At 38.1% G+C, this 21,831-nt stretch overlaps 1 protein-coding gene across 4 annotated transcripts in view; it reads right to left on the bottom strand.

Moving 5' to 3' along the window:
* The window catches only part of LOC115234144 (protein neuralized), a 65,414-nt gene that overhangs the window by 13,954 nt on the left and 29,629 nt on the right, over window positions 1–21,831 (bottom strand). Inside the window, exon 1 of one of the 4 annotated variants that reach the window (XM_029804924.1) lies at window positions 13,609–14,605. The exons of 2 other annotated variants lie outside the window; for them this stretch is intronic. In XM_029804924.1, coding sequence (XP_029660784.1) covers window positions 13,609–13,906 — 298 coding nt within the window. In that variant the 5' untranslated portion in view covers window positions 13,907–14,605. Of the gene's footprint in view, window positions 1–585; window positions 725–13,608; window positions 14,606–21,831 lie in introns of those variants that run through there. One more of the 4 variants, XM_029804925.1, reaches the window with a different exon arrangement.

Raw genomic sequence — 21,831 nt, 5'->3', positions numbered from 1 at the left:
GACAAAGAAACGCATGTTTTGCGCTCGTCGTTAACCGGAGTTCGTGTCCCGTGACGCTAATTCCGAGCACAAACCGGCTAAGGAAGCGTCCGTTCAAGTAGAATAATAGACTGGAAACGCAACGGTTAGATAGCCGATGACGTAAGCCTTTCAATAATTTCAAAAGAGAATATTTCAGCCGCGATAGTTATTCGTGCCTGTATTAATATTTCAACAGTTATAATAAATTATAAATAATAATTAATATTGCTTCAATTTTTTCATAATTAATTTTCTGAATTTCGATATTAATGTTGCATATTGTTCCATTATAAGAAATTAATTTCAACTTGAATATACTCGACATAAATTAAAAGAAAAAAAAAATTACATGTGTTCTTATTAAATTTTATAAATTTAATTAGTATAATTAAATATTTATCACATATGTAAATGCAGGAATGGAGATGTTAAGATACGATATTGTGTGAGGAGTTTCGGTAGCGCGAAAATAGCAGCTGATTCTTAGCGGGGGAGTTTAGAGAGGGAGACTACGGTTAATGGAGGGGAAGATGCAGAGGAGAACGAATGCGTTTTTGTACTCACCGACAACGTGTGCCGACAGGCGTAATCGTGCCACTCTGGTGGCCCTATTGACTGTCAATGGTCGTCTTGCCCGTTGACAAGACAAAGACATCTCGGTCTTATTGTTAGAGCAAGACAAAGACATCTCCAATCTTGGAATACGATGATAGAAATTGTAGAACACCAGCGCTTTTAATAATAAATGTAATTTTCTTTGCGCGAAAACAGATAGCGATGTAGAAAAAATGTGAATTTTTCGATAAACAAATCTTCGAAATCAATTACAAAACTTTTAGGATATATCGGAGCGGGAGAAGATCTGGCAAACTAATTGTTGAAGATAACTTTTGTTCTTCGTAATATCTCAAAAAACAAAATGATCTAAATATACAAAAGACGCGACAAATGTTAAAAAAATGAAATTATATATGTCAAACACATATATATTTTTTTTCTTTCATAATAAATTATTTATTCGGCGATTCCAATAACAGATTTGATAATAAAAAAAAATGGAATTTATTCAAACTCGAGACAAAGAGATTCGACGAGTACTCACTAGATTGCGAACAGCTAGACGATCGATCGATCCTCGTCGCTTAGGGATCTTCAACACTATCCCAGATCTGGCGAAGGGAGGAGGGTGAAGGAAGGTGGTGAAGGGTGGAAAGATGGCACGCGCGCGGTCACATTGTCTTCCGGATCTCACCCTTCCGATTTTCCGGATCGGAAGAAAAACGACGTATAGGAAAAGAGAAAGACGGGGAAAAGAAAACGAGCGGATTTACAAACGGGAGTTGCCGGGAAAAGGCGGGCAGCTTGAACCACGCCGCTACAACGACTGGCTTGCAGAAGCAAACTCCCCATCTGCTATGTTGCTTGTTGCCCCGACCAACTCCCTGCTGTCATTATGTGTGTTTGTGTGCCGGTCTGTTGGTATACGCACACAAGCGTGCTTCGGCAAGCTGTGCATAGCAGCCGAGCATTCGAACCTCTCGAACGGAAAGACGGATATATCTGGAGGATCTCACCTTGCGGATACCGCGATAAGGCGTGGCCTTATCTGTCGATATTAACGAAAGGCGAAACGAACGATGATAAGAAGTTCCCTGCATTGAAACCGATATTGGAGTCTTATGAAGCGGCATTTACGAATTAACGAAAAAATTGATAATTATATGACGGTGGATTAAGGGGAAAATATACTTTGACTATTTTTACTTGCAGATACAGTTTCAATATAATTCTAAATTATTACAAAATTGCATAATTCCTGAAGTTGTGAAATTTATTCTTTAATTTTTGAATTAAAAATTAAATTAGAAATTATTCTTAAGAATTAAAGAAATAATCTGTAATAATTAAGAATAATTAAGAATAATTAATAATTAAGAAATTATTAACTCGCATCTCTTACGCAATTAAAAATTTTAATCAAGAAATGATATAAAGCTTGACACTACAGCTGGCCAATTAAAATTAAACTCCTCGACGTTGAAGGTTATTAAGCATATACATCTCTCCGACAGCGAAAATAATGAATACATATTTCTCAAGCATTAAAACGAGAGTTCTCGCGCGCGACCCTTAGCTGGCTAAGGAGGGACACGCAACGCAATACGCGCGCGCGCGCGCGCGCACGCCCGTTGCTGTTTATGTCACAGCTGCAGCTGCTCGCAGAAGCGGAACACACGGCTTTGGGGATGGCGGTGCATGCCGTAGCAACGGTTGCGCACCACCTGGCCCGACGAAGCCAGCCAGCATCGGCATTGGCGTAGGCCCTCTCGTCGACCAAAAGAACGAGCCTAAAAAAGGACTAGGACGGAGGGGAGGATACAAAAGGACCCTAGCTTTTTGAATTCCGGCACCCTCCCTCGTGGATCCCGCTCGAGTCCTGAAAACCGATCGATGATCCTGAGGAAGCCGTATCTGGTCGCTTGAACGTATATATACGTTGACAGCACGGGAGAAGAACGACGATCTGAATTCTATTTTGTAAAAGAGACGAGGCCAGGCGAATTTTTGATGGGAAAAGATGAATGAACGAAAGATTTATATACGCATCCCGAATGGCAAGTTTTATGCCCCGGCGATTTTCACGGGACATTAGCATACTTGATCGCTTATGTAGCGAGTTTTCACTCGATTAGGGGTAGCTCAAACAGCGTATCAAATATTACGGGGTTACACGCCGCTCCGCAACATTAATCACCGAATTATAATTCTGATCGTATATTTGTCGTCGTGTAGCTAAATAATTTAGCAGACTAAATTAAATTTAATAAAGCAATGAAAATAATTAGAATAAAGATAAAACTGATAAAGGCACGCGTCGATGGTGAAGGAATGCAAAGTTGCAAAGTGAAATCGTTAGTCGTCTGGCATGAATCAGCGGGGTTGAACGGTTGCTACGCGCGCGTTTCTTTTTTTTATATATACATATATATATATATAGAATTTCCATAAAAGCGAAGGGGTGGCTCTCTGCAACGCAGGACTCCCCCACCATCCTGGCTGCTGTCGCCACCATACCCGCCTATGGGGTTTACGCGTTGATATCGCAATAGAAGCTCTATCGATCCCGTCGCCAGACTGGCTGTTGTCAGGGGGGGTTGATAGCGATATGCAAGCTCTGTACGCACTATATATACGCAGCTGCGCTAAAAGCTTCGAGCGATTTTAAGCTGAAAACGGCGAGCTCAAAATCAAACGAATCCCTCGACGGTGTTCGTCCGATTAATTTTTACACGTAAATTTATATTCGATAAAATATTTGCGATTAAATAAGATAATTAAACAAATGTGATTAATATATCGCGCGCAATGCGATGCTTCTATAAAAATGGCTCGACAGGAACCAAGCCCCTAATCGCGTAATGCTCTTAGTACGATAAACTTCACCGTCCATCTGCTCCTAACATCCCGAAGGGAAGCCACCGGTTGCACCATCGTCGGCTTCCCCTCGTTGCGATCCCCGCGTTACCTTCCTTCCTGTTTCCTTCCCGAGGAATCGATCCTCCCCTTCGACAAAAAAATATCCGTACAAGACTCCGCCAAAGTCTGTGGAAATTCACATACAAATTCCCACACTATAAAAGAGCAATAATTAATACGCCTATTCAAAGTCTTCTCTTAATCTTTGTCTCGCTTTCTTCTTTCGCAACGAGTCCTGGCAACGCCAGGATGACGAATTACGCCAAGTTGCGCGGAGAAAGATGTAATTGGCCGAGAAAACGATTAAAGGCAATGACCTCAACGTCTTTAATTCATCCGCTCCGTTCGCTCTCGTTGACACGTCCATCGCCGTCGCTGTCGGCGTGCTTTCTGAGTTTACGCGAGAGATCGACGATGCATCGTGGCTCTCAACCGTGATAGATGAAGCGGAAAATCCCACCCGTTCTGCCGTTCTCCTCCCAACGGAACGATCCTTCTTTTTGCACGCCGCGAGATACGATGTTGCTCGCGAGTTGAATCCGATTAGAAGGATACACGCCTCGCTTCGACTCGATTCGAATATTACAGCTCGATTTTGCATATTGAAAAACTGTTTATTACGGTGAAATCTCGGCTAATCGTAAGTTCGTACACACGCGAGGAGAAAATGGATGATTTTCTCCCGTTGAAATTGAGACAATGTCTGGGAGGCAGGAATGTCGCGTGGGAGAAGCTCGTTAAAGTGCGATCATCAGTATCGCCTCGGGATACTTCGATGTTAAATTAGACGCAAATTAGCGTTGGATGAGAGGAGCTTCGATAAGGAACGGCCTCCGCTTCCTCGCGATAATTGCTACTTTAGAATCCGCCGATTGTTTTCGCAAGTTCGCGAGAAAGAAAGCGGAACACACGCGTTTTAAGTATCCCTCGGAATCAATAATCATGAATTTTTATTCGATTTGTTTTTTAAAATTCTTTCGTTAATATTATAATTAAAATCTCCATTCTTTTCCCTCCCCCTCTCCTCTATTAAAGTACTTGTTATTATTAAAGTACTGTAAAGTTACAATGTATGAAAACGAGCGGAAACTCGTCAGACAGTCACGATGATCTCATTCGGATTAGATCGAATAAATGCCTTGGGATGGAAGGTATTTGGAATTTAATGGTGTACGATACGATGATTTCGATTCCAGCCGCCGAGTGTATTGCGAAATTTTCGGCGATGCTGTGAAAACGCGTCGTAAATCACGACGGGAAAAGGGACTAAAAGTCGCGGAGAGTTTATCCATGCGCCGATAAACGCCGGTCGTTTACATACAGCGTGGTTTACAACGGCGGCGATTTAGTTTATCGCGTAAAACCGGTACCTTCGCGGTTCATCGACGCGCCATGTGGGTGGTTTCCAAGAAGCCGCGATGGTAGGCAGATAAATCCACCCTCGCCGCCGTCGTCGTTCGACAAGATCGCGATACGTAACCGATATCGCGGCAATATTACGTTCAGTGCAAGTATCAATTATCTCGCGATTGCTCCGAATTAATCCGATTATAATTGTATAATTATGCCCAATTTCCCGTTTTGAATCGCGCTCGTTTGTCTCCTCGTGATCGCAGCGATTGTTTCACGAGAAACTGCGCTGTCGTAATAATATATACAGGATGTCTCATAATAACCATATCATCTCTCTTTCCATATCATCTTTTAATTAATTTCTCAATAATTATTATTAAAATTAAAAATTATTATGAAGATCGCAAAATGGTAAAGAACTTTTCTTCTCGCTTTCACTTACTCTTCTGCATACGAGAGGTGATACAGTTATTATGGCACACCCTGTATATCCTTACAAATCGGCCGAGCAATTAAATGTGAAAAGTTCTCGCGAACGTGTCGTCACGTTAATTGAATTCAATCGCGGGGGTCAGCCGCGAACTTCCTGTGATTAGGACGCGTGGGTGGAGAGGATGAGAGGCACTGATCAGACGACGACAATCGACGACAGTCGACGAGGGATGAACTCTGACACTCGGCAATTAAATCATCTCGTCGTTCATTCAGTCATTGACTCGCTCGTTGTGGCGCCACGTTGCGCGAATTGTGCGTGGGTCGATCGCGTTGGACTTTTCTCCGCGATACACGGTCATTCCTTTCTTTCTTTTTTTTTTTTTCATACGACCATCTCCGCGATGTGTTTCATCCGTGGGCGGTGAGGTTGCCTCTATCACAATCAGCGAGGAATTGCGAGGATCAGCCGACTTCCGGCGATTAGAGTGCCGGAGGGCAAACGCACGCGACGAAAGCTAACAACGAGCGAGGATCGCTTTATTAATGCACTCCGGAGAATTTATTCGTATGCAAATGTTTGAGCAATCGATTTGTGCGATTGTTGAGTAATGATGCGTTTCCATGAACGAACTTCTTTACTTTCAAGAACTCTTTATCGCGACAAATCAAAGAATTCTATTTCGAAGAATTAAAAAATTGAAAATTAAATCCAAATAATTTAAAAAAAAAAAAATCCGAATGGACACTTGTGTCTCTCCCCGAGAAAATTTTTTAATTAAGTTATCGTAGATCGAGTTATTATAAAGACTTGATCGAAAAACACTTGTAAAACCATCGTTGCCGAAGTTGCAACGGTATTGAAGTCCTCGGGATAGATCGAGAGAAGGGTGTGGTTTCGCAACATTTGTTCCATTAAAGTCTAGAGGCGGATCTCGACTCCCAGGAGTAATATGTGTACTGCAAGTGAAGGGCTCTAGGGGACTCCTTCTATCTCTCCCTCTCTCTTGTCCCTGGAAAAAGTCAGTCTTGGACCGAGAGCCAAGGGAATCATCGCGTTAGATGTAACTAAGCCTACAATCTCGATTGGAAAAATGAATCATCGCGCATTTCGATCGGTACATGTTTAAAATTAAAAAAAAAAAAAAAAAAAAAAAAAAATAGAAGACGATGTAAAATAAATACGCGTAAACGTTCGAGGCGATAGCCTTACGTGTGTGTCGAGATGATTTCTTGGTTTTCCGAAAATAGTTTATTCCTTTGTTCTTCATTTATGCGGCTTTTGTCCTGATTTTCCAAAGTTCTCAGTTCTCGTTGCAGTTTTATTTTTAACGCTACTCGAGCGCAACCGTACTTAGTTCACTACTTTCAGTTCCGGACTTTAGTTCCAGTTTCTACAGCAATTAACGAGTATCGGGTACGTGCCGAGAGCGAGGAAATGGTTCGACGAGGGCCCTTTGAGTAAAGGAGCTACGCGAATCGGGACGAGAAGCCCGGGAACTGCCGGACAAATGTTCGCGAATTAAGAAACGGCTTCGCGCCGACGGTGTCTCGTCGTTCGCCCTATTAAAAGCAGGGCGAATGCACTTAAGTGCAGTAGAGCACATCCGTGGAGAAAAAGGAAGCCTTAAAAAGGAAGCCCCCGATGAATCTCGACGAGGGGGCCCCTCCGTAGCTCGTGGCGTATTCAGAATCACGCGAAGGAAAACGCATCGTTAGGACGTCTCGCTGCGTAGTTAGAAGATTTATGCATAGAATATACGCGTGAAGATCGTACTGACAACTCTTCTCCACAACAATTCTCCCTCCCCCCTTTTAACTCGAACAACTTATATCGATTAAATCTCAAGTATACGATTTCCATAAAAGGTTTAATTTCTCTTTGAATTACAGTTTTACACAAGGAAATATTCGCGATTTATTTCACGAATTTATTAATAAAAAAAAATATCGTTCTTGGAAAAAGAAGATTGAACGGAATTATGCGTTTAACTTGTAATTCAAATCGGCGTTTTTGTGTCCGCTTCTCAAAAAGCTCGAGATATTTTCTAATCGATGGAAGTTTAAAAAAGACCGATCTCTCACTCGGATATCCATTACGTTGAAGCAATGGCGGAGGCTAGCAAATGAGCTTCTCGAAAGCTCTCCTCACTCGTATCCTGGGTCGCATCTTCTGGAAGCACTTGACTTGACGACAGATGTTCGGCAGTTACTCCGCTTTTTTTTTCTCGACTCGACTGTGGAAATAAATCGAGTATAGAACTAACTTGCAACGGAGAATGTCTATTCATAACCACGAATACCAACGCGGATCAAAGAAGATCATTCTGCTCGAGCGCTAGCCTAAACAAGTAAAAATAATACGTGCCTAAATCCTCATCGTGATTAATTCGCATGTAGAGAGAGACGAGCTTGATGACACGGCGCTAAATTTGTTTCGTGAAATTTCGTTCGTGAAATTGAAGAAGTTTAGAAAATTTTTTTTTTTTTCAATCGCGTCACGTTTACATACCAAGTCGAAGCCGCGTCACGGCAGGCTAGCTTTACGAATCCTTCACGCAACCGAGCACGTGGCGATAGGCGCGCGAGTTTGCTTACGAGGCCGTGCCATTAAGACCACGGTAGCTACTTCCGGTCGCTGCGAACGGGGTGCTCACGCACCTTGCTTCCGTGAAGTTCCACTTTCGTATCGCGAGATACGATCCCTCCGCGAAGCGACGCTCGAGGAAAATAGCGGATCTCGTTCGGCTTAACGTACGCGATTGTTGTCGAAGACAAGGACGGCAGACACAGAATACACAAATATATACGACGTAAAGCGTAGAATATTCAGTTGATACAGAATACGCGATATCCACCGTTATACGATGCCATTGTTGTGGACATTTTTATGTCGAATGAAAACTCGATCCAGGAAAGCAAGACTCTCGAGTATTGTGTCGTCGACGAAGACTTCCGTTCCCGAATCCGCACGCTTCCGTTTCACGGCTTCCGCCAAGGCGGAAGTTACGGGCGAAATTATCTTTCCGGAGAATATCACGAACCGGTCAGCGAGAACAGAACAAACATGATTGCACGGGAAAAAAGTCATCGAAGATAATAGTAGGACGACGATACATCTATATCGTCAGAACCTAAATAAACAAGCAGCATTTTATCTGTCGAGAGATTCTCGCCTGGCATACGCAAATGAGGGACATTCAGAAAATCAACTTCGTTCTCGATCGACTCGAGTTTGAAACCTCAGCTCGTCCTGCGCGGTATTTATATCTATTTACGCGGAAATCCTGTCGAGATAAGGCGCGATAACCTTACCAATGTAAAGACAGATTTTGACGCGCTTTAACACACACGCCGGCGATAAATTGTTATAATTTACGAACGTTATTCTCCGGGGAATTCATATGTGTGAACGCTTCTATTTGGAGGCACTGTCCTGAGGATGATCGCCGAATCCTTAAAATAGACTGAGAATTTCTCGATTAAACGGTCCGACCAGCTGACCGGGAATACTACGCGGAACCGCAAACCGGTTCGCGAAACGCTTGTGGGAACAAAGACGGGTTTCGTCCGCGGCTCTCTCTGACGTCACACGCGAAGCGGAAAGTGGGTGGATGGGTGTGTGAGATTGCCGAGTCAGTGAGGACGGTCAGTGATCGCCCCTCGGTAGTTTAAATCTTCTTCTACAAGACGTGAACGACTCGCGGGAGACATGCGAAGACCGCAAGAAATTTCATTTCCAAGCACATGATTAGCGAAATCCCAGAGGAGATACGCGAGATTCAGAGTAATTGCTTTAATAAAATTCCATCAGCTTTCTACAAATTTAGATATAATTCTTGATTGCTAAATTATTTATATACGACGAGAGAATTATGTTGTTCGTAAATAATTTAATTAAAAAGAATTTGATTGTTGCATTTTAAAAGCGATATAAAATATAAATAAAATGATGTTTCGACAAATATTCTCTTATTAAGCTTTAAATAAATCAACGCTTTAATAAAATTCCATCAGCTTTCTACAAATTTAGATATAATTCTTGATTGCTAAATTATTTATATACGACGAGAGAATTATGTTGTTCGTAAATAATTTAATTAAAAAGAATTTGATTGTTGCATTTTAAAAGCGATATAAAATATAAATAAAATGATGTTTCGACAAATATTCTCTTATTAAGCTTTAAATAAATCAACGCTTTAATAAAATTCCATCAGCTTTCTACAAATTTAGATATAATTCTTGATTGCTAAATTATTTATATACGACGAGAGAATTATGTTGTTCGTAAATAATTTAATTAAAAAGAATTTGATTGTTGCATTTTAAAAGCGATATAAAATATAAATAAAATGATGTTTCGACAAATATTCTCTTATTAAGCTTTAAATAAATCAACGCTTTAATAAAATTCCATCAGCTTTCTACAAATTTAGATATAATTCTTGATTGCTAAATTATTTATATACGACGAGAGAATTATGTTGTTCGTAAATAATTTAATTAAAAAGAATTTGATTGTTGCATTTTAAAAGCGATATAAAATATAAATAAAATGATGTTTCGACAAATATTCTCTTATTAAGCTTTAAATAAATCAACGCTTTAATAAAATTCCATCAGCTTTCTACAAATTTAGATATAATTCTTGATTGCTAAATTATTTATATACGACGAGAGAATTATGTTGTTCGTAAATAATTTAATTAAAAAGAATTTGATTGTTGCATTTTAAAAGCGATATAAAATATAAATAAAATGATGTTTCGACAAATATTCTCTTATTAAGCTTTAAATAAATCAACGCTTTAATAAAATTCCATCAGCTTTCTACAAATTTAGATATAATTCTTGATTGCTAAATTATTTATATACGACGAGAGAATTATGTTGTTCGTAAATAATTTAATTAAAAAGAATTTGATTGTTGCATTTTAAAAGCGATATAAAATATAAATAAAATGATGTTTCGACAAATATTCTCTTATTAAGCTTTAAATAAATCAACGCTTTAATAAAATTCCATCAGCTTTCTACAAATTTAGATATAATTCTTGATTGCTAAATTATTTATATACGACGAGAGAATTATGTTGTTCGTAAATAATTTAATTAAAAAGAATTTGATTGTTGCATTTTAAAAGCGATATAAAATATAAATAAAATGATGTTTCGACAAATATTCTCTTATTAAGCTTTAAATAAATCAACGCTTTAATAAAATTCCATCAGCTTTCTACAAATTTAGATATAATTCTTGATTGCTAAATTATTTATATACGACGAGAGAATTATGTTGTTCGTAAATAATTTAATTAAAAAGGATTTGATTATTGCATTTTGAAAGCGATATAAAATATAAATAAAATGATGTTTCGACAAATATTCTCTTATTAAGCTTTAAATAAATCAACGCTTTAATAAAATTCCATCAGCTTTCTACAAATTTAGATATAATTCTTGATTGCTAAATTATTTATATACGACGAGAGAATTATGTTGTTCGTAAATAATTTAATTAAAAAGAATTTGATTATTGCATTTTGAAAGCGATATCAAATATAAATAAAATGATGTTTCGACCAATATTCTCTTATTAAGCTTTCAATAAATCAACGAGAATTAATTTTTTTAAATTTATTTATAGATTAAAAAATATATTAATAATTAAATTCGCAAGTTCAATAAGAGAGCGATAAAGTGAAATGCAAGACTTAAACGTTGAATCACAATTGACACAGATAGCGCATTGTTTGTATTAATCGAGCACAGCATTATGCAATTTACATTGCAATAACATTTCGTCACGGCCAGTAGGTTAATGCGTCATCGATCTCTTTCAATGACTCAGATCACGAGAGGAGGAAAGAGACCTTTCCTCAAACGAGTAAATCAATTTTGGCCCAGTCATGACATCTGCTACTTTCCAAAATTGTTCTCGGACATAATTTTTGGAAGTTTTTCCTCGTATTTTATCGACGGTCAATATATCCCGATTACGGGCAAAATAGAAAAATACGAAGATAAAAAAAAACTGATTACAAACGATGCGGAAAGAGGAAGAAGTGCAATATTTCAGCTGCGGCCGTTAAGAGAGAAAAAAAAGAGTCGCACGATGAGGATAAGAAAGTAAAGAGGCTGAGAATCTCTGCAACCGAGGAGCGAATGATTCACCAAGCCGCAAAAAGATGGAAAAAAAGAGGAGAAGCAGAGGAAGAGGAGCGAAGAATGGTATCCCAGAAGCATCACGACAAGTTACTTTCTTCGTTTCGCTTATTCCACGGCGCTAATCGCGGCAAGAATCATACAAAGTACCTCAACCTTGTATTGGGAATATTCCTCTTTTTCTTTTCCTTTCGATGCATCAAAGTCTCGTATTCCGTGATACATAAAAAATAAAATACTTGGTGTACTTTTAAATATTCCTATCAGCTGAACCGGAGTTTTGCACGCGAGACAGGAAACGAAATAATTCCAAAAGACGGCAGCGTTAGCTGTTCGCTCCAATTCGCTGCGACCGAAAAAAAAGAGAAAGGAAGAGAAGTAAAAGATATTTTCTTGAGTTCAAATGTGGCTACAGAATATCATAAAATTAAATTGTTTATTTAATTAATTTATATAGTTTTATATAATTTATTTATTTAATTATTACTTAATAAAACGTGAAACTATAATATATATTTGGAATTGTAACAATTCTCTTGCAAACTCATCTTTTTAATTAATTATTAAAGATACACAAAAACAGTTTTATAAAATAGAATCTAATTAATTAGTTTTTTTTTTTTTGTAAAGTAAAGTTTTAATATTGATATAGAATTTATTTCGCTTTATAGTCTCTAACATAAAATATCTTAGCACGTATCCTTTCACAAATCTTTAACGGTTCAAAGCCCTCCCACAAAGGGTTCGCATTGCGTTGGTCTCTTGAAACCTCCTGGTGGAGAAAAATCATTAACGCGTAAAATCCATCGCGCAAGGAAAAGCTTACTCGCGGCCTTTAACCCCGATTTCAATCGGTAACAACCTACGCTTTGTCTTCTAGTAAAGAACTGAATGCTACAAATCTTCTCGTTTATACGATCATTGGGAAATAGCCCTTAAGGAACTCGGTCATCGGATTAAAGTGGAATGTAGATCAATGAGAACATAAATTTAAACGAAAACCTTTTCGTAGAATCATATTGCGTAGAAAAATATCACGCGTGCTTCTCCAAAATTATCATCTATATTAATATTATACATATTATGTTATCATATATTAATATTAGACTGTATATAATTATGCGTATCATTATAATTAAACGTATCGTTTCGCTTAATTTTTTTTTTTTTGTATCGATCGCGGATTATGGATTTATCATTATCCCGGGAAGTTAGTGATATTTATATAAATTTTATTATTTTTCAAATGTCATTATTTTTATATAATGTATATATTTATTATTTTTATTATTATTATAATAATTATTATTATTAATATTGGAGAAGTTTACTCTTTCATAGAAAATATTTCGTTCTTTTATCAAGGTAAACAGTTTCTTATCGCATATAATATGAGACATATAAATATTTTTTTTATAAAAATTGTAAAATTTTTATATACAAATTTAATTTAATTCGACGGGTATCGAGAAAAAGCGACGAAAAAAATTCTACTAAAAGCAACTCGCTCTACGAGTATATTTTTAAATACCGCTAGAAAACTGATAGTCTGACTTTTTCTCGAAAAGTTAAAGGTAGTAGATGCGTCGTCAACAATTATTGGACTTGCGGTGCGATAAACCACTGATGGACCGCAGGAAATAAAAGCCAAAATTGTTTCTCGCTCGTTCTAGAGTTTAGAGATTCGTTTCTCGATGATGAGAGTTCGTCGCTCCATGCTATCCGCAATATTCATCGGAGCGATCGATAAATTCAATTTTACAACCATCGATTTGAATATAGATCACTTTGGCGAGAGTTTGCGCGATATACAGGGTGTGATCTATTATACTAGTATATTAATATTCCACGTTCGATGGACTTGGGAAAGTCAATATTTTCTCAATTAAATTCTCAAAATTAAAGTTTGTCAATGGGCAAAAGATATGCGAAATACAAAAATCAAAATTAATATCTATGTACAACCGGCACAATATATTTCCTGTTCTATCAATGTCAAAGGAGATCTTCCCAAATGTCATTGACCGATAAAATGGGATGAGACCCGCGTAACATCGGCTGTGATCGATGGATCGATGGATCGGTGATCGCATGATCAGCCGTGCGATGACCGGAAAACGTCAAAGACAATGAGGAAGAGATGGAGGTGTGGCTCACCTAGACCCATCTTGCGCTTGAGCTTCTTGAGCACTTTCATCTTGCTGCGCAAAGGTGCCAGGATGTTGTTGTCGCCGCTGTTGTTGTGCTGCGGCGACGCGCTCCCTGGTGCGTGCTTGCCGTGATGGTGATGATGATGGTGATGATGGTGGTGCTGATGATGATGTTGATGGTACGGCTCGCCGTTGGTTTGCTGCTGCTGTTGCACGCTCGCGCCGGAGCTGCCGACGTGGCTGCAGCAGTGACAGGGGTGGCTGCTTTTGCTGCCCTTGACCACGCACTCTCCGGACACCCCCATAAATGTGGTCGTGCTGCTCCCCCGAGAGAGTCAGTCGCGAAAACCCGCGGCGAGATAGAGATGAAGGGATAGAGAGACAGAAAGAGAGACAGAGAGAGAGAAACAGGAGGACGATGGAGTTAAAGTACGACGGACGTGACTCACTGACGATCGCACTTTCGGACACTGATCGTGAGGACGAAATTATTCCTTCCGTTTCCTTCACACCACTGTGCTCGACTATCAATCGTGAAAAGCTACGTGAGGTTTCAGAGCGCGAAGAGATTCCCCGATGAAGAAATGAGGCGCGCCAGAAATTAAACGTGACTTGATAACGTCTGACGGTTTGTCCGGATCACTATAATATTAAACCTTAAATCCGACAGGGGAGAGGAGAGACTGTCGTAGAGGACCGCGTGTCACGGCGACGAGTGGCGAATGAATCGCGAATCGCCTACGTCTCCCGTCGAGCGCCCTGGGACGACTGACTGTTTTCTGTCGCGGAGCGCGATAGTATTGCCGCAACGCGCGCGAGCCGGCGTCCAATGATACCGCGCCGATCCCCACCGGTTTCAAGGTGGTGGAAACACATGGAGGGGTGACTGGCACCTGGTGGACAGCTGCCCCTTACCTGGCCGCGACGCACCCGGCCACCCCGACGCGCGAGACGACCAGCACACGGGATACATCGCCGCCTGGGGTTAGATATATACAAAGTTATCGTCGATTGGACGAGAGAAACTTCGACTCTTCTCCCCGTTAATCTCTCGACCTTCAGGATCGGTTCGCATGAGTCTCCTCCTCATAATTTTACCCAATTCTATCCCATCGCTTGAAGTTAATGAGCAAAAGAATCCAATTATATGATAATTAAAAATGCATTTTAAGAGCGTGTCGTCTAATCAGAAACTTGAAATATTGAAGCTGTATTGTCGTATTTTAACTCTACTAATGATTTTTCATTGCCTAATGATTTGATGACTTACAAGGAACCTTCGGCAACGCGAAAATTCAAAAAACGAAACGATTTTTTGTTGGTGCTAAAAATCGGTTTCAGGGGTGAAAACAACCCCTTAGAAAAAATCGGTTTTTACATTCCAAAGCAAATATTATTGAAACAAAAAGAAATATGAAAAAATTGTTTAAACAAAAGTTTTATGGTTTCAAATGTACTTTACAATGGCGTATCTGGATTTTTAAAAAATGGTAAATTTTTCGAGATACCCCCACCACTAAATATTTTTCTTTGATATTTTGAAAAAATTTTCAAATTATATTAAAGCTTATGTTATGCCAAATTCAACCATGTATGACAAAGTTATGTTGCGGAAACTATAATTATGCAAAGTTTCAGATTTTTTGAATTTTCGCGTTGCCGAAGGTTCCTTGTTAGATTCTTAAGAATATTATTAAATATTTTTTAAAATTATTTGTATAGTTATTTATAAAAATAAATAATAGTAGCAAGTCAATGAAAGAGAGATCGCTGCAATAATCACGGTTGTCTTTTGGTCTGCGACTCGCGACTCGGAGCATATCCAGAGAAAGATCGTATTTCCATGAGACTCGAGATGCATCTCTTATCCCATGACGGTACAAACCGAGATCTTCGCGAGCTACAAATTATATAATAGAAAAAAAGGGCAAAATGATATTCGTGGCGAAAGAATTTTATACAGGTACCCATATATCCCTTCAATCCGCTGTACTTTAAACTCGTTCAAAATTGTGTGTCTGACGTTTCATTTAATTTCCATACGGGCTCTTTCAGGGATGCTATAGAAATGATTTATATTAGTACAACATCGAAAAAAATATTTTTAAAATTTTTTTTTAGTGTTTTTTTAACAGCGACCAAGTTAACGACGTTACAGGAGAGACTGTACGGAAGGTCCTTAGAGAGATGCATCACTGCTAGTATTTTCTCCTATAGGACGAGATTCAATTCGCGCGAAGGAGACACCGAATCGACTTACGCGCGAAAAGAAACGTCGTTATGGCCAGAGGGAATTGGATCTGTATCGAGTTGACGAGGTGAAATCGAAGTCTCGACGATCGATAGAAGAATGGATACTCGCCAGAATCTCGATAGTTTTTATTTCCTGTACCCCTGATAAGCGCGAGCGATAAAAACATTAATGGCTTAACGTAAAATTGAGTTAAATTATTGATTCTGATACGAGAAGAAAGAGCTGGGAAAATAATAATTATGACGCTGCTAAATATAGGTATATGAAGGGTTCCCCTTCATATCGATGACCTCGTTCATATTTCTCGCCCTATTTCGCTTTGTGCCGTTAAATGACTTGTGCGACCCCATCATCGGTAACTCGAATTTCGCGTCGAACCAACAGGTTGCGGTATCAGCGCAAGGTGCGCTCGATATATTATGCACCCTTGCCAAGTACGAGCGCAGTGGCCGTTATAAAAGATCGGATAAGAATTACTGCCACTTTTTCTTTTTCTTCGTCATTACTTACAGAAAAAAATTAATAATTATTTTAGATCTCATTTTCATTAGTACTTAGAGTAAAAGGAATAAATTTAACATGTTTTTAATTTAAAAGAAGTTTTATTATTAGATTCACGCATAAAAATAAAAAAACAAATGGTTGATAACTTCAATTGTATTGAAGTGATTGAATATGATGTGGTTAATTAAATCTAAAAAGCAGAATATTTATGAATATTCTTAAACCCCAGACATTCATAATTACCCCGGACACATTCGAAAAATCCCCCCGGACGTCCCCGGATGCCCTAAAAGAGAGGACGGTGTCCGGGGAAAAGAGGATGTATGGCAACCCTACCTGCATAGAATAAGACAATAGTCCGAACAGTAACACAATAATGGCTCTTTATCAACATCATTCATTGTTCTAGCGGATAACGAGAAGAAACGTCAAACGCGACGGGATGTAAAGTGTAAATCAATGGGATTCTCTTCTTTATACTTTTGCGCGGGACGTGAAAGATACGTGCTCGGCGCGTATCTAGCGTCAAGAGTAAATAGGCGGGCACGCAAGAGTCAGATCAAACAGACCTACGGCACCTACGCGAGTACGATTACCTCGACGAAAAGAGGCTTGTCACGCCGCGCGGTTTCCACGCACCGTTCCTTCGCCGCGCGTGCGCGTGTCATGCGGACATTTTATTCACTCGTGCATCCGTATGGTATTATATTCGTGCGGCAGTAGGAAAAGAGGAGAGAGAAAAACACACGCATTCTCTCTCTTTCTCTTTCGTAAGATGGGAAATATGCCCACGGCACCGTGGCTGCGGCTTCCTTTCGCACATCCTTTTCGTCGACACCGGCCTACCTATTGCGATTACACGCGTAGTAACGGACGCTTTTTGTTCGCCTCGGATTCATTCATCAAACGAACGATCGATAAAAGACTTAAGATGTTTTAGCTGTACAATAGTAGCAAAAAATGTCGAAATTAAAAAACATATTTCTTATGTTTATACTGTTTGAAAAATCGAATAAATAAATTCGGATTATAAAAAGAATTAAAGTAACACAAAATAATATGGTTTTTAATGTTTTCTTTAAAAAAAAATAGTTGTAATTAATATTTTTCCTAATTTATTTCCTATTTAAAAACTTTTGATCTCCCTGAAATCAACTGCAAGAACAAAAAAAAAACGAGTAATTTGCAGAAAGAGAGAGCAAGACAGATAACATCTTTTTACAATTTTTAGTAAATAACTTTTAAAGTAAGTGGAATTAAATCAAGTTTTGCACAAATATTTATTAGAGTTTTCTTAATATATGTGACAATTTTTATTTCGTTGGCAATGTTTTTTCCTTGTCAAATTTGTCAATAAGCTACAATACGCGATTTTCCATAAGAATCAATACTAACTTGAAACTTAAATAATTTGCAAACCGTTAAGTAAACTGTGCTCAGAGTAGAACAGTCTACGAAATTTTCATGCTTTTGTCAATGTTTTGACATATGACACATACATCCTTAAAGCCGAGAGCATAGAGCGTCTTAAGTTTCGAAAACTTTGTTAAAAACGTATGGAAACAATTTTACTTAAATGTAATAAAAATAAGATAATGTATAAAATATATTGCATATATTTTAATTAAATATAATAAAAATAAAATAATATATATATCGGAATTTCATTAGCACCTGCGATGACCCGTTTCGATAGATACAGAATGCTTGATATTTATACGAAATCTTTTATTCATCTGAGGGACGAACGATTTAACCATCTAATTACGACGCAGGAGAAAATAATTATGAGACGCCCGAAAGAACTTTTTACGACGCTCCTTCAATTAATTCCCCGCTCGTATCTCATTATATCCCCGCTATACGTGGGCACGCACATACGAAAACCGCGGATATTGTTCTCTGCACGTGAACGTACACGCACACGCACTCGGCCCGTATGCGGTTATTTATATGCACGCGTGCGCGCACGCGTTTCTTTGCACGTCGCTGTACGATGATGATAATGCACCTCGTTGACCGCGCACGCATAGACGCGTGAATTTCAGGACGTGAAAAGGAGATTTGCTGAGAGCAACATTAAGAAAGAAAAATAGTTTAAAGTATATCTTCCGTCATTCGCACAAAAAATAAATATACAGAGTGTTCCAGATCAGGTCAATGAGATTTCAGGATCTTATAGGAAATTAAATTTGGAACAAAAAGATTCCTATAAATATAGGTCCGGAAATGTTTCGTTAAAAAGTTATAGCTAATAAACTCTCTGTAAGTAATTAATTATAATCAAAATTTAATAAGAATATTTTTATGTTTGCATTTGCAATGTTTGCACTAACGTAATGTTTACATAAAGGCCATCGAAAAGTGATTTTTTCAAATTTCTGCTATTTTCGTTATTTTAAGCTTATTTTCTTTTGAACGCCTTATCAGAATTATTATAAATGAAATTGATGTAATTTAATTTGTTATTTAATTACCTATCAGATTTATTTCGTTATTTTTTTTCAAATGAATGAAGGATTTTGAAGTTATTTTTAAAAATCATCAAAAAAACATGATTTTTCGAAATTTATTAGCTATAACTTTTACAGGAACACCCTGTATATATATAAATATATCGTCAATATATCGTGTACTTAATATGTAGATAAATTTAAATTTTGTGATATATATATACGCACAAGCGATTACAAAATTAAATGATGGGACAAGCACAATTTTTTGCATTTTTGTATATTTGATTTAATGTTTCTTATAAAATGAAATATAATGAAGTTATAATCTTTATCTTAATTATATCTTTTGCGTTAAGAATTTTTCGACGCAAACAATTGAACGTTGATGTAACTCTCGTTTACCCTCTACGATTTCGCGGGGGTACATGTAAAACCTCACAAATCCGGCCGCAGTCTCGAGGAAACGGAGACACGCCTCGGTAGCTCACTCGCCACGTTCACGGAACTTAAAATCCGACCGGCGATACGTTTTGGAGAACGCTCGAAGAAATACGTAACATATAATTTACTCGACGTTCCCGCAAAAGTGCTTGAATTTAGTATAAAAGTTTGATTCATAATATCTGCGAAATTTGTTCTCTCGTTTTATACGATATAAAAAAATTCTTCTTATAAAAGAAAAAGATTGGTTTTGTGCGTCTCTTCTCGCGATCGTATTTAAGGATGTATATATCATATGTCAAAACATTGATAAAAGCATGAAAATTTCATAGATTCTTCTACTATTTCTTTTGAGTATCTGTGCAAAATCTGAGCAAAATTTTTATTTGAGATTATTCATATTTTTATTTCAAATTATTTAAGTTTAAAGTGTTTGTATTGATTCTTAAAATCGTGTATTGTACTTACTGACAAATTTGACAAGGAAAAAATATATTGCCAGCGAAATAAAAATTTTCACGTGTATTAATAGAACTCTAATAAACATTGGTACAAAACTTGATTTAAATCCACTTACTCGTTTAAAAATTATTTACTAAAAATTGTAGCAAAATATTTATAGTAACTCAAAATCTTCCTGTAAAATAATTGTTTTTTTTTTGTTTCTTGCAATTAATTTCAAAAGATATTCATAAACAAAAAAAAAATTTTTGTCATAAATTGGGAAAATATTAATTACTACTATTTTCCTTTATAAAAATCATATTAGTTTCTGATACTTTAATTCTTTTTTAAATCCAAATCTATTTATTTGATTTTCCAAACAATATAAATAAAATAGATAAGAAATGTTTGTTTTTTTTCAATTTTGATAGTTTTTTACTACTATTACAGCCAAAACATCCTTAATTTTCCGATCTTCCATTTTTAGTAAACAATCGAAATGATAGCGAACTCGCTGCAAGGGGGCCGAGTGCCTTTCCACATTCGTTTCTTTCCGCAGAGTAAGGGGTTGCTCGGTCCGGCATCTGTCTGCCACGTCGTCTCGACATTCGCGCGACGTGCCCCTCGCAAGCAACGCGGCGGCGAAATCGCTCGGATCGCGGCGCAGATGCGTTTCCTTATAGGGATTCCCAGCGGCGAGGATGTCAGCGGGCACGACGACCCGTATGTATATAACATAATGTAAAATAGCGGAAGCGCAAGGCGGATGGCAGGAAGTCGGAGAGACTGGCGCGTGCGCCGCGTCGCTCTCCCTCGCCCTCGTGAAAATATAGAAGACGGGGGGAGAGGCCAGGAGGGAGGAGGGAGATTTCAGAAGTGTATTGTCGGCTCGGATTACTATATACATATATATATATTATATACGGCATCCCCGAAGGAGAAGGGACGGATCCTCCAACGGTTGCTAACCTCCCCCGTGGCTCTCGATTTTCTCCCGACTCGCAGCTGATCCCGCGACCGCAATATTTCGATCGACCAATCTCGCATTTCCAACGCAAATATATCTGTCGCGATCTCCCTCTACTTCGTCGAATGTTGCGGTGAATTCGTCATCGTTGTATAATTATTATTTGAATTTGTTTCGACACTGACACACGTAATGAAAAGATGGCACGCGAATTATGGGAACCATCGAATATTACACGGGGGGATAAAATAAAAAAATAAAATATACGGATGAATTCGACGTAACAAGATTCTGAGACTCGCAATCTCTTTCAACTGGCTTGGTGTGAGCGTAGTGTCAAATAATGAGACACAATGGTCGGCAAGGAGGCCTGGAGTCTCCGTTGCTTTGAGCGAGGAAGCGGAGATACGCTTGGCAACTCTTAGACGGAATTGACTCTCGCGTCGAACCGGCAATGCGTCTGAAAAGCAGTCCGTTCGAGCACGATAAATTTGGGATATTACGCACAATCTTTCGTAAAAAGTATGCGTGCAACGCTTTTCTTGACGGTGTTACGGTCCCATTCATAATTCTGCGTGTCTTTACTCTCTTCGAAAGTAACGTTTCCGGAGAAGCTACGCGAGCCCCAACTCTCATTCAACTTTTTTTAAATAATGAAAGAAGGCAGATACGTTTTAGGAAATATAATATTAATTTTACAAATTGATATTACAATTCATGAAACGAGGGAAGTAATTATTGCACGATTTGAAATTAAATAGGCGTAAAAAAGAAATTATGCGTATCAAATATTTATATATATATTTTGAAGCGACATTCTTTTTTTCTCTTCGCTTTTATAACGCGTACACATGCGACAATATTACAGATATTAAAGCACAATATGTGCTTTGACACGCTGTGCCCTTTAAAAGGTACGGCACTGAAGACACGGGTCTCTAGACCAAGTTGATCCCATTGTACTACAATCATCCTATTATCACTCAATTTGTCGGGGTAGTGCACGTGTACGTGATATTATAAAGAAAGTACGTTGTACTTAATATCATTGAGAATATTGCTAGGAAAGTAAGGATAATCGCCTTATATAAGTAACTTATATCTTATTTATATCATTCATTCTATCGATAAGACAACTTATTTAAAGTTACTATATATATATAT

The sequence above is a fragment of the Formica exsecta genome, unplaced genomic scaffold (assembly GCF_003651465.1).
Source record: "Formica exsecta isolate Colony F162 unplaced genomic scaffold, ASM365146v1 scaffold196, whole genome shotgun sequence".
Classification (NCBI taxonomy): domain Eukaryota; kingdom Metazoa; phylum Arthropoda; class Insecta; order Hymenoptera; family Formicidae; genus Formica; species Formica exsecta.
The sequence above is the reverse complement of the archived record's forward strand: the minus strand, read 5'-3'. Positions and strand labels throughout refer to the sequence as shown.